General features: G+C 54.5%; 1 protein-coding gene across 3 annotated transcripts in view; it reads right to left on the reverse strand.

Moving 5' to 3' along the window:
- The window catches only part of Hps4 (HPS4 biogenesis of lysosomal organelles complex 3 subunit 2), a 28,656-nt gene that overhangs the window by 1,927 nt on the left and 13,856 nt on the right, over window positions 1–12,873 (reverse strand). For all 3 annotated transcript variants that reach the window (XM_078039646.1, XM_078039648.1, XM_078039647.1), the window contains 6 exons: window positions 11,505–11,577; window positions 9,532–9,568; window positions 8,767–8,863; window positions 7,348–8,263; window positions 2,342–2,474; window positions 1,869–1,977 (listed from right to left, as the gene is read on the reverse strand). In XM_078039646.1, the coding sequence (XP_077895772.1) occupies window positions 1,869–1,977; window positions 2,342–2,474; window positions 7,348–8,263; window positions 8,767–8,863; window positions 9,532–9,568; window positions 11,505–11,577 (1,365 nt within the window). The remainder of the gene's footprint in view (window positions 1–1,868; window positions 1,978–2,341; window positions 2,475–7,347; window positions 8,264–8,766; window positions 8,864–9,531; window positions 9,569–11,504; window positions 11,578–12,873) is intronic.

A 12,873-nucleotide genomic window follows, 5' to 3' on the forward strand; every position in this document is an offset into this window, starting at 1 on the left:
TCACTCTCCTGTGCACCAAGGACACGGCCTCCCCACACCGAAGGTGTTTTAAAGGTCACATGGTAGAAATACAGAAGTGAATTTCTCAGCACACAGCAAGTGTTCAAGACAGGCGGCTGCTGCCCCCATCAGCAGGAAGACCACCTCCCAGCGTGTGATGTTTTAGCATCAAGGCCCTCTTGGCTCCAAGGCAGGTGGCATGTCGCAGCCCCCAGCAGCTGGTGGAGCAGATGCTGACATTTCACTCATTGCCACCTCCCACAGAACGTCATACGCCCCAGCACAAGCAGGTCCCAGCCACTGACTGCAGATGCAGATCACATCCAGGTGGCCCGTGGGGCAGCCCTGAGCTACAGCAGGAAGACGCACTAGGGTGGGAAGACAGAAACGCCAACCCAGCGGCACCAGGCAGGGAAATACCTGGTGCTCAAGCAAGGCATAAGACGGTTACGTCATCCCTGCCAAGAAACCTGTGCCTCAGTGGGCCCAAGGCCCACAGCCCCACCTGCCCACACTGCCCCCAGCTGAAACCTGAGGGGAACAACGTGCACTTCAGAATCATAAGTTCAAATCCCAGCCCTGCCACAGAACAAGAAGGTGACCCTGTGGTAAGTGGCTGATCTTATATGTGCTTTAACTTCCTCATCTTCAAAATGGGGGAAAAGCCAGCATGGTGGCACACGCTGGTTATCCCAGCGGCCTGGGAGGCTGAGGCAGGAGGATTACAAGTTCAAGGCCAGCCTTAATAATTTAGTGAGACCTCAGCAATTTGGTAAAGCCTTGCCTCCAATTTAAAAAATAAAAAATAAAAGGTGCTAGCATGTAGCTCAGTGGTAGAGGCCCCCTGGATCCAAGACACAATACCACACACAGAAAAGACAATACAAAAATGACCCAAATCATTACAAGGCACTCCCACTCTGACCCTCTCACCTGCCTTGTTTCCTGCTTACAGTTTCCTAACAGAAGCTCGTAGAAAGGAAAAACAATTAGGTTGCCTCACACTGCAAATTACAATAATTGGCAGACTGTTTCTACCGGCAGGGGTGTGCTCAAGAGGTGTGACCATGAGAAACAGCAACCAGGAAACAGTGCACTAGGAGGACACTATTTCCTAGAAGGATATTAACACATTTAAAATAAAAATAAAACTGCAGTAACACACTAAACTCAGAAATGCGGTTATTTCTTGGGTGTGTGACGGCTGAGGGAGAAAGCACACATCACAGGTCTCTAAGAAGTTGACGTGCTTATTATTATTATTATTTTTTTTTGGTACCAGGGACTGAACTCAGGGGCACTGACCACTCAGCCACATCCCAGCCTTTTATATTTTTATTTAGAGACAGGGTCTCACTTAGTTGCTTAGAGCCTCCTTAAGTTGCTGAGGCTGGCTTTGAACTTGAGATCCTCCTGCCTCAGCCTCCCGAGATGCTGGGATTACAGGTGTGTGCCAAGTGGCCAACTATGAATGCTTTTATCGCTGTTTTTTTTTTAATATTTTTAAATTTTAGGTGGACACAATATCTTTATTTTACATTTATGTGGTGCTGAGGATAGAACCCAGTGCCTCATGCATGCTAGGTGAGTGCTCTACCACTGAGCCTCAACCCAGCCCCTATCGCTTTTTTTTTTTAAACTAGAAAGAGAGCAACACTATTTCAATACCACTTGTGGCCAGCGAACAGCCAGCCTCCTCCCTAGGAACAGGCACAGAACCATGACAGGGAGGGACCCAGGAAAGCCCTATCACGTGACTGCCTGGGAATAGAGGTGGCAGCGATGGAACAGGTAAAGGGAGCCCTTGGAGAGAGTAATCAGGATGGGCTTCCGGGGGTGAGGTGCTCTGGGGCATGGGGGAGGCTCACCTGGCGGTCATTTCGTACAGCGCGGGCAGCCGGGCAAAATCCGAGTGCATGAGGCTGACGGCCTGGAGGAAGCGGCGGTCCTGGGGGGTGGCCGCCAGTGGCAGGTTCGCTGGCAGGAGAGGACAGAGATGGTGAAGAGCAGACCCCTCCTCCCGTGGCCCTAAGTCCTGTGCGGGACCTGAGTGGTGCCGGAGCTCAGGGCCGTGACGGGGGCGGGGACCAGGTGCAGGGGGCGGGCCTATTGGGGCCCTAGAGTAACACCGGCTCCTACAGAGATCCCAAACTGTGGGGTAGACCTCAGAGACACCTGCCCAAGTGCAACGCCTCTCAAAATGGGAAACCATCAGTCCCCCTCCCATCTTCCAAAAAAAAGGACAAGCAAGGGAAGGAGTGTTTGCCAGGTGAGCCACACAGGTCCCAGGGCTGCGCACCCTGGAGGGGCCCCATCTCGCCAGCCCGCCGGCGGCCCTTACCTGAGAGCACGCTCTGGACGCGGTCGTAGTGCGTGAAGGTGTAGGTGCTGCGGGCGGGGCCCGCCTCCTCGGCAGGCAGCGTCTCCTCCAGGTGCACCTCCAGCCCGTTCAGGGACGCCAGGCTGCTGCGGTACTGCAGGGGGCGGGGAGAGGCCGGGGCTGCAGGGACCACGGGCGGCCAGCTGGGCCTTGGGTTTGCCCTGGACTTGGTTTAAAATTCATCCTGCCAGGAGCTCCCAGGGGCTGCCTGATTAGGCAAAAATGAACTCTGAGCGGCGCTTTAGCGGCTTTTAAGGAAGTACTTGCACCCTATGTTCTGATGTTTAAAAGGATCATATTGTGGAAAAATAGGAAAGGAAAAGTGAGTAAAAAGGAATTTAAAAAGAAAAAACAGCAGAGAAAAACTGCTCATGGGGGTGGGGCTCAGCGGTAGAGCGCTTGCCCAGCAGCCCAGCAGGTGCGAAGGTCTGGGTTCCCTCATCAGCTCCGCATAAAAATAAATGAAGGTATTGTGTCCAACTAAACAAGTTAGCTGCTCATGATCTCACTAGTCCTCAACCCCCCTGAATGCCCCCCCCACCTCCCTCTGCGTGTCTCCCACTGGCAACTCCCAGGGGTCCTTAACATAAATGGCCTGGGACCACTAGCGGGAGATTCTGACGTGGCCTTGTGGAGTCCCACAGTGGGCACAGGGAGCTAAGTACTCTGGTGCCTCCAGAATGTGCCACTCCCAGAAAGGCTGACAAGTGTGGCTTTCTGTGCTGGGTGATTCGGAAGAGGAAGGCCCACAGGAGGGGAGGCCCAGGCACCTATACTTTCAAAACTCCTGGTGGAGCAGCAGTGTGTAAAAACTGTTGAACAAACTGGACTGCACTGCTCTATTTATACTTTTTTTTGGGGGGAGGGGGTACCAGGGATTGAACTCAGGGGAACTTGACCACTGAGCCACATCCTCAGCCCTATTTTGTCTTCTATTTAGAGACAGGGTCTCACTGAGTTGCTTAGTTCCTCACTATTGCTGAGGCTGGCTTTGAACTAGCAACCCTCCTGCCTCAGCTTCCTGAGCTGCTGGGATTATAGGTGTCACTGAGCCCTGTTAATTATTCTTTATATAACAATTATGGGATCAAACCATAAATAGTACTGGATGCTTTAATCCTAGTGCTGCAGCATGGGCTGCTCTCCTCACCCTAACTGCTGTGTGGGGTTCTTCAAGTCCCATTCAGGGCTGGACGGACATCAGTCACGTCCTGACAGACTCTGCTAAAATGGGCCTCCTGGGGCTGCTTCAGCCACAAGAAGGCCACTATTCCTGAGCATTGGGCAGTTCCCAGGCAAAGGACATCCTGGCTCCCTCTCCTCCCAGCCAGATGACCAGGGCAAGCCACAGAATTTTCTAGGCTCCATTCGTTGTTCATGTGCAGAATGAGAACACCACTTGACTGGTGCATGCGCTGGAGAAACAGCCCAGACACAGTCCTCTGTGCGCCCCAGAGCGCCTCTGGCAGGACAGTTTCATTCAGTCCAGAAAGTGAACATGCCCATCATCAAAGCAGCAGGACACAGTCAGACCTGGTGGTGCACACCTGCAACCCAGCAACGAGAGAGGCCTGCGGCAAGCCTCTGCGACTCACTGAAATGTCTTCCCAAAATTGAAAAATAAAAAGGGCTGGGGATGTGGCTCGGTGGTGGAGCACCCCAGGGTTCAATGCCAGTACTAAAAGAAATTAAGAAGTGGAATCTTTCACGTGCACACACAACTCGCCGATGGACTATTTCAACAAAAAACCAGGGGCATGCAAAAAGTGCAGAGATGCAAATGCATCTCCTGGAGAGCGTGCACTGGAGTCAGATGAGTTTTTCTATTCCAAAGTCTTAGAATGCCTCGTGGAGTCCACAGATTTGATGTGCATGGTTCATCTCACACACTCATCTTTGCACCCAATGCCCAAGAGAGAGCCTGGCTCCCGGCAGGTGCTCGGCAGACACCTGTGAGGTGAACACATGGGCACGGCCAGTGCTGGGCACTCTCCACTTCTGTGCTCTCTGTTCAAATTGAGGTGCAGAGTTCAACAAAAGGATATGTGCTCAGGAAAGACAAGTACGGGCTCTGTGTTCGGATTTCTGGGATACCTAACAGCACTGTGTGCTAACGAGCCTGGCTCTGGAACAGGTGTGGGCATGTGAGTCTACGTGGGCACCTATGAGCGTCCACCAGGAGCTGAAGCCACAGTTCTGTAGGAAGTTTCTGGACCCTGGGAACCTGCCAACAGCCATCCCTCACAACTTGAGCTGGTGCCCAGAGGGAGGGACAACAGAAAAGAGAGCTATGTCAAAATCCATTTTCCCTACAGGCCTGGAGCTCTGCTTCCAGAATCTTCTAACTTGTACTCAAGATAAAACCACTTAACTGTGCACAGTTCATGGTAAGATTGTGTCAGAGGCCACGGGGACAACTCTTCACAGGTAAGAGAAAGCTCTCATGCTGAACCATGCTCGACAGACTGGGCTCTGGCCTCAGTTCAGCCCTGCCTGCTTCTGCACAGCCTGAGAGCCGAGGATGGGTTGTTTTCAGTTGGTTGGGAAAAAGTCACCTGAATGACACTGTGCATGGAAACATACGAGGTCCCCATGTCAGATGAATGAGTATTATGGCGCTCGGCCACACCCCCATTCACTTGTGGCCCGCGGCTCTCACACAACCTGCAGGACTGAGAGCTGCACAAAGCCGCTTTCCGGCTCTGGGTGTAACAAGTTCCCCAGCCCCTGATTCACAGGGCAGTCCTCAGGACAGCCCGGGAGACACAGAGCTGGCAATTTCTGGACGCTCACAATGTGCCCTGGGGAAGCAGCACAGAGGCCCGAGTTTACCCAGAAGCACCAGTTTCCTGTTGTGGGGGAGGGGTGTGCTTGTCCACAAGGCAGTTTGTGAAACTCACCCGACCGCAGGACCCACGCACACAGCTCACTGTCCTAATAGAGCGATGAATAATTTACCTCATCACTGCATTTGAAGGGCAATGAGATTACCCTGGGCTCTGAGCCTTGGCTCTGAGCAGTGGCTCCGTGCTGCCCCCTAGTGGGAACCCACTGGGTTCCCTCTGAAGCCACCCCAACCCCAGCCTCCTGGCTGCTCCTTCCTCCCACCCCCTGCAAACTTAGAGAGCTCGAAATTGATGCACCAAGAGATAGGCTGGCAAAAAGACGAAAAGGCACCTTAGTGGCATGTGACATAATCAAGGCGCACTTTCAAAGGGGGTGCGCTCACTATTCCATCTGGCTGTACTGGACCATTCTGCAGGGTTCTGGCCTCCCAGACGGCAGCAGCAGGCTGCAGGGAAATCAGGTCAAGTATGTTCTCCGCAGGGCGGGGACCAAAAGGTACTGAAAGGTCTCTCCTGATTGTAAGGGAGACCTTGGTTCTGATGAACAACCCCCTCTCCAACCATCAGGCTCGTCAAAGTCAGTCACCCCCCACTCCTTTAGAAAAGTTGAGCTTTTCTTCTTTCACAAAGCTTGTCCACTTCCTGGGGCCCAGCCAGCACCAAGCCTCCCCGAGATACCCGCTCATGGAGGCTGTTGTCATAACAACATGGATGGCCTCAAAGACCCCCTTCCCACCTATCAAGACAAGGGCAGATGAGTCGGGGACAGAGAGGTTGAGACAAGGAAGAAGCAGCTGGCAAGAACTCTGGAGCCACCACTTGCAATGAGGCTTCTACCTCCGCCAGGCTCAGAGCTCTTACCCTGAGAAGGGAGCCATGACCTGGGGGAACCCTGCAAAGCTTAGCTGCAGTCAGAGGGAGAACGCGCTCAGCACAGGCGAGTGCAGCACACACCTCCTCAGCAGCCTGGGCGGTCTTTTTCCTTGGGGTGGGGCTGGGGGCAGAGTAGAAAGAGATCTGCCCAGTCTACTACACCCACACACCAGGCCTCCAGAACAACAATCCCAAGGTCTGGTACTGTGGGCCAGAGCACCAGGACACCTGCAGCGCTAGTCCTCCTCACTGTCGCGGGAGGAGCAGGAGTCACTCAGAGTTGTGGGGAATGTGGACACGGGAGGCACACAAGCCATGACTCCAGGGTCTGAGGAAAGGGGAGATGAGCCAGGCAGCTCTAGAGGAGCAGGCTCTTGCTGGCAGCTCTGTGCAGCCTCCCTCCTCCCATCCTCCACCTTCAAGGTGACTTGCTCATTTGTGGAGGGTCACAAGCCCTGCATGCTAATAAGATGGGCCTGGGATAATATAGATTTAAGAATAAAAACAAGCCCCAGGACACCACTGCCCTGCAGCAATTTCAACCTGCTGTTCCTCCTGCTGCACTTTCCCTGCCAACCAAAGCACGGCTGTTACTATAGCAACTGAATCTCCAGCGTGAGCGTGGGCCCAGGCCCCGGAGAAGGTCAGCTCACATTGCATTGTGTGGATGATGCAGTGACTGCAGAGGAACCTTCCAGAGCCAGTTAGGACTTCAGATGCCCCAGGCCCTCTAGGAAGGCACAGTGGGTCACTGTGTGTAGTGGTGGGGCTGAGGTGAGAGTGCAGGGTTTCTAGGGGACTCCCGGGGTGCAACCCCTGCAGAGCAGATTCCACCTGCATGCAACCTGGAGCTGCGCAGCCAGGAAACCAGGCCAGCACAGGAGTGTCACAGTGGCCCTGCCCCACCCCTGCCTGTACCATCTCGCTGCCCCTGGGCTACTGATGAGGAAGCAGAGGCTCAGGGGGCAGCACCACCCTGGAGAGTGAGAGTTGGGACCCCAGCCACTGAGACCAGAGGAAGTGGAAGTGGGAGAGAAGCCACATCTGGGTACCTCTGCAGCTGCCCTGCGCCGTGTGCTCATCCCTCACTGCCCCAGGAGACCCCAGACACAGCTCCGACCCTCGGCCCAGCTGCAGAGACACAGGCCCTGTGCGGGTTGAGCCCGCTAGGGGAGGAGCAGCCTGCCCGTTATTTCTAGCAGGAAGGGAGAGGACAGGGGGCTGGGGAGGGGCTCTGGAGACACTCACCACCTCCTCAATGGCGGCGCCATCTCCCAGCAGTGGCTCCTCGGCCAGCAGGGACAGCACCAGGCCCTTGACGCTGTGGGTGTACAGGTTCATCTGCACAAGTCCCGTGTGGGACCCTGCTGCGGCCAGCGTGCAGTCCGCTCTGTCTGCAGAGGGCCTGTCACCCTGAGGGTTGGCTGAGTTTGAACTGCCCTCCAATCCAGGGCCCTCGAGGCTCCTGTGGACCCCATCAACACCCTGAGCCACACCCTGCTCCCCGCAAGACAGCTCAGTCTCTCTCTGCCCTGGATCTGGGCAAGGCGGTGGCAAGGGCCTGCTGGTCCTTCTGGGGAGAGGATCTGCTCCAGGAACAAGGGTGTGGCCACTGGTGGCAGGAAGGTCCTCGCCCTGTTCTAGGACTCCGTTCTGGGTGAGTTTTTCAGGAGGGGCAGGAGAGAAGCGGCTGCTGACAGCTGAATCCTCAGGCACTGTGGGCTCCAAACTGCTGGCACCATTCACAGGTTCTTGGCTGCAGGGACCTCTGCCACCCAGGGCACACACATGTGGGAAAGCAAGATGGCCTGAAGACGGTCCTTCTTCACGAGCTTCTGGAATGTGGACTTCAGACAAGTCCAGCTCTCCCTCGGGAAAGCCTGGCTCCTGCAGCGAGCAGCTGAGCCCAAGACCCTGGCTCTGGACCAGGCTGCGCAGTCCCGCAGACACAAGGGGCTCCAGTTCCCGGCCAGGCACGTGCCCATTCTCCTGCCTGCCACTTGGCCAGGCTCTCCCTGGGCTCAGAGGCGCTGGAGTGGTCACTGGCATACAGGACACAGATTCCGCGTGCCTGGTGGCATGTTCCTTTGGGGCAGATGTGCCCCGACTCTTTGTAGCATGCTGGGCTGGAGTGTCCTGGAGTCGGGCTGAAGGCGTGGGAGAGCTAGGGAGAGGGCAGTGGGCATGAGAAGGCCAGCAGTGGAGAGGGGAGGGAAGCACTGACCCCTGAGAGGCCCGGGAGGAGTGGGAGCTGGGCCCACAGAAACCAACTCCAGGAGTGAAGGAAGACAACGCCCAGGGTTGGTGCTCCATGCAGTGACGACAGGATCACCTATTGCACATGGCAGCCCCCTGCACAGAGGGTCTCCTGTGTGTCAGGCCCTCTACTGGGAGCTGTACGCACACATTATGGGGTCCACTTGACGGCTGAATAAGCTGGGGCTCAGGCAGGGAATGGACTTCCTCAAAGTCCCCTGCTGATAAGGAAGAGGTCTGGGACATGGGACCCACTGTCCTCTTAACCACACCACACCCCTGTGACCAGCACCTGCAGTTACAGATGGAGCCGAGCAGGTCAGAGTAGGAGCAGGAGGGCTGAGGAAGGGTGGGAAGTCCCAGGTTTGTCTTAGGGGCTGCAAGATGAACCCCTGTGAGCTCCTCACCTACCCAGGCACCCGCTCCGCTGGGAACTCTCGGAGGCTCACAGCTTCCTCTTCGGTCACGAATACAGGTGTGATCAGAACATTCGGGGGGAACGCTGTTCCTGGAATTGCAAAGCATCGTGGGAAAGCTCTCCGCACGGCCAGGAGAAACAGAGGCAGGGACTGTCCTTGGGTTGCTGCATCCAACCGCCACCTGCCCCCCACCCCCAGGCTTGGACAGCAGCGTTGGAAATGCATCCCCAGCCAGACGAAAAGCCACAAAACTGTAGCTCAATTTCTGTAACCAGCAAGGAAAGAGCCTGTGCAGACAAGGCTACTGCCAGCTGTGGACCAGGGAGACGGTCAGTGGAAGAAAGTAGAGTGGCCCTTAGTGAGAAAAAGACACAAGCTAGGAAAAAACGCTTCCAACTGACACGGATCAGCCCTCAAGTAGAGCTCAAAATGAAACCAAGTCCTCTGGGGACACCTCTGTGTCCTGCAAAAGGGCCTTTGGGCAGTCTCCGCCTTTCTTACCCTTTCCCCATCGCCAGCCCCTGGAACCTGAACATGCGGTGTCACAACACTGAGCTGGGGAGGGTGCGCCTGGACCTCCAGCTTGACAATCAGGACTCAGCCAGGCAACTACCTGTTCCCCAGGCCCTACCAGACCCATTTTCCTAATCTTCAGAGCAGAGGAAAGGAACATACGGCACTGGTGGCCTTTACGTGGCTTGTCCAGTGAAAGGCGGCGTACAAGAGTGCCTTTCCCAAATGCCACCACGCCACTTACCCGCTTCCTGTGGGGCAGCCCCTGCTGCGGAGAGTCTCTGAAAACAAACAGGCACACAGGTCAGCTCGGGGCGCCGCGTGCTCCTCTTGACCTGACCGTGAGGAACCTGTGCCATCTGCTCACAGGACCTGGCCAAGCCCAGGGAGCTTGTCCCAGCCACATGCCAAGAGCCTGGCAGATGGAACAGAAGCTCCCCCAAGCTGCTGGCTCCTGCCACGGCTGGGCGGAGGCGGGGTCTGTGCCTCTCAGGCTGCCAGGCAGCGCCCACCAGCTTCAGGCCCAGCTCAGTCCTGTCTTTCCACAGGAAGAACAAGTGGGGGTCTGTGTTCCTTTACATCTTTGGGGACTTCACATTCTAGAGAGGAGCCACACATGCCCCCACCCCAACGAGAACTCACACCAAGTCCATCACAGCAGACACGGGGCAGGCCTGTGACCCTCGCCCTAGAAGACAGACACATCTCCTGCTTATTCTGGTCCAAGATTAAGGCTAGAAACTGAAGGGTTTTTTCTCAAACCTCAACCTAAAGGTGCCAAAAGGATCCACCAAAACAAGACAAAACCAAAACACAACACAGACTGCTCCTCTAGCCAAAATGACTCATGTGAAATGACGTGGCTGGCTTTCTCTGCTGGGAATCTTAAAGCCATGCTTTTGCTTGAGGTTACCAAGCCACACAGAAGTTCATTCTAGACAAAAATGCTTTAAAAAAGAATAACATATAATCCCTAATCTTCAAGCAAATAATACTGTTAGCATATTTAAGCATTTTTCTTCTAAGTCCTTGTGGGTTTTTTTTAATTCTTTTGAGACATAATATTTGATTTTTCCACTTTAAATACTAACACGCAGTTCTTCGGGCCATTTTCAATGGCTGCTAAAATCTCCTCAAGTGTAAACTTGCATGGACAGTTGATAGTCTCCCCACCTCAGACCAGTGCTGAGCATACTTTCCTGGACAGGGCGAGACAACCACTCTCCAGCTTCCAGAGCCACGTGGCTGTGCCCCAGCAGCTAGCCCTGCTGCAGGAGCTGACGGCAGTTCAATAAAGCTTTATTAGCAGCATCTGGCCCCTGGTCCAGAGCAAGCCACATCCTGCAGACAGTCAGGTGGCACCTGATTTTTCACTTTCACAAATCCTACTGTGATTGTTCTGAATGGAAACCTGTTTACTAGTTAGTCTTTTCTTAGAGTGGATCTTGAGAAGCTTCGTGTCAGGAAAAGGGTCGGGTTTCCATAAGTCCCCATCATCAACTGCTTACCACAGGGGCTCTGCTAACGGACACCCCATAGGGGTGAGGAGCCTGGACGGAGCCCACTAACACCTTAAAAAGTCTGATTTCACAGGGGTGATCCCAGTGACTCAGGAGGCTGAGGAAGGACAGCAAGCTCAAGGCCAGCCTAGGCAACTCAGTGAGACCCTGTCTCAAAAAAATAAACAAACAGGGCTAGGGTGTGCCTCAGTGGCAAAGTACTCCTGGGCTCAATCCTTGGAATGGCAAAAAATTAAAAGGACTAGAAGAAAATGTAGCAGAGCTGGCGACAGTTACCTCCTGCAGCTCGACTGTGGGCGACACCACTCTCAGGGACTATGCCGGACTGTCCTTACTAGCAGCACAATTGAATGAGCACCAAATGGAAGTGTTTTAAGAGTTGCTGTTTTCCTAGGTCCTTCTAAGGACACGTCCTTTACAGTGAGGTCCAGAAAACCCTGACATCTCTCTGACATGACAGCCATCCCAGGGGAAAGTCTCAAGAGTCCCACTTGGGGTGGAGAAAAAAGCCAACCCAGCCCAGCGTGCAGAAGGAGACTTCTGCCTCTCCAAGGACTCCTCTTTGGAGGGACCCACACTGATAGCCAAGGGGTCTTGGTGAGACTCAGGGACACAAGTGCCCCGGCCCAGCTGGCATTCAAAGTCAGCCCCCAGCTCGGGACAGGCACTCTGGCCAGGAGGGCGGGCTTCAGCATACCTGGTCCCGAGGTGCAGGCTGGTGAAGCAGGACCTTGGCTGTGAGCGAGGGCTGCAGCTGGGTGCTCACGATCCTGGGGGTGAGACAGGAACAGGAGCACCGTGAGAAGCAGCACACTGAGACCTCTGGGTTTAAAAGAGCCCATCCTTCCTTGCCGTCAAGGGCCTTGGGGACATGGCTGGCAGGAGGTTCAATTAGTAAAGCCCTCACAGAGGCTACTCTGGGGGTCCTATCCATAGTTAGCATACCTGACCCCTGGACCAGGCTTATAGGAGGACCTATGCAAAAGGACGTGAATTACCGGGAAATGAGAAATACATTCAACACAAGTAAGTGACTCAACTATCCGTGAAAAATCAGAGACATTACATAGATTGTGGCACAGCCAGAACACCAAAACCACAGCCCTTACAGAGCAGGTGGACCACGGGGCCTGGAGAGCAACCTCCACGCTACATGAAGCCCAGGGGCCTGCGAGCCCCCTTCTGTAGAGAGCAGAAAAAGACAAAATCAATGCCTGTGGGCTGGGGCTGTAGCTCAGGTAGAGCACTTGGCTAGCACCATGAGGCACGGGGTTCCATCCTCAGCACCACATTAAAAAAACAAAAAGAAAATAAAGGTGTGTCCATCTACAATAGAAAAAAATTTTTAAAAATCAATGCATGTGTCTGTGTGAAGGCAGCTCTCATCCTACAGACCTGCCAGTGCAGGAAAATTTGCATACTGCTGACTGCAAGGGGCTGAGTGGGGGACAGAGACAGGGACTTTGTGCTCTGCTGTTTCTGTGCTGGAGGATTTCTTTTTTTTTTTTTTTTAAACAATAAGGGCATCCATATATTCAATCATATAATTTAAAAATACGTAGAAAATGCAAAATATCATCTTTGATTGTGAGTTACCATGTGAGCTTGAAAGCCCCACAAACCATGGCACAGCCATCCTGCTGAGAACAGGGAAGGGGCCAGGGACAGCCAGCACTGGGACCACCTCCTCCTGCCACACGTGCGATTCACTGCACGGCCCACAGAGGGTCTCCATTTCCCGTGAGAGGGAACCAAGGCTAAGCAGCCTGCCCAAGGCCACAGCACTGGGGACAGAAGCAGGATCAGGGCACTGGCAAACCCAGAGCCCAGCCTCCAGAGCTCATCTGGAAGTGTCCGAGCATTCCTGGCCATGCAGCCACCTGGTTGGTAGGGAGCTCCAGGCCCTGGCCACCCTGCTGGGAGAGCAGAGCCTCTGGAAGGAGAGGCCCGGGGAGAGCATAGAGAGCCTTAGGCACTTTGGTTTAGGAAGAAGCCCTCCAACTATGTGAGGGGGGTGAGGACACCCAGAAGCCAATCAGGATGCAGACTTGGCCATGAGGCAGGAA

The sequence above is a fragment of the Ictidomys tridecemlineatus genome, chromosome 2 (genome assembly GCF_052094955.1).
Source record: "Ictidomys tridecemlineatus isolate mIctTri1 chromosome 2, mIctTri1.hap1, whole genome shotgun sequence".
NCBI classification, from domain to species: domain Eukaryota; kingdom Metazoa; phylum Chordata; class Mammalia; order Rodentia; family Sciuridae; genus Ictidomys; species Ictidomys tridecemlineatus.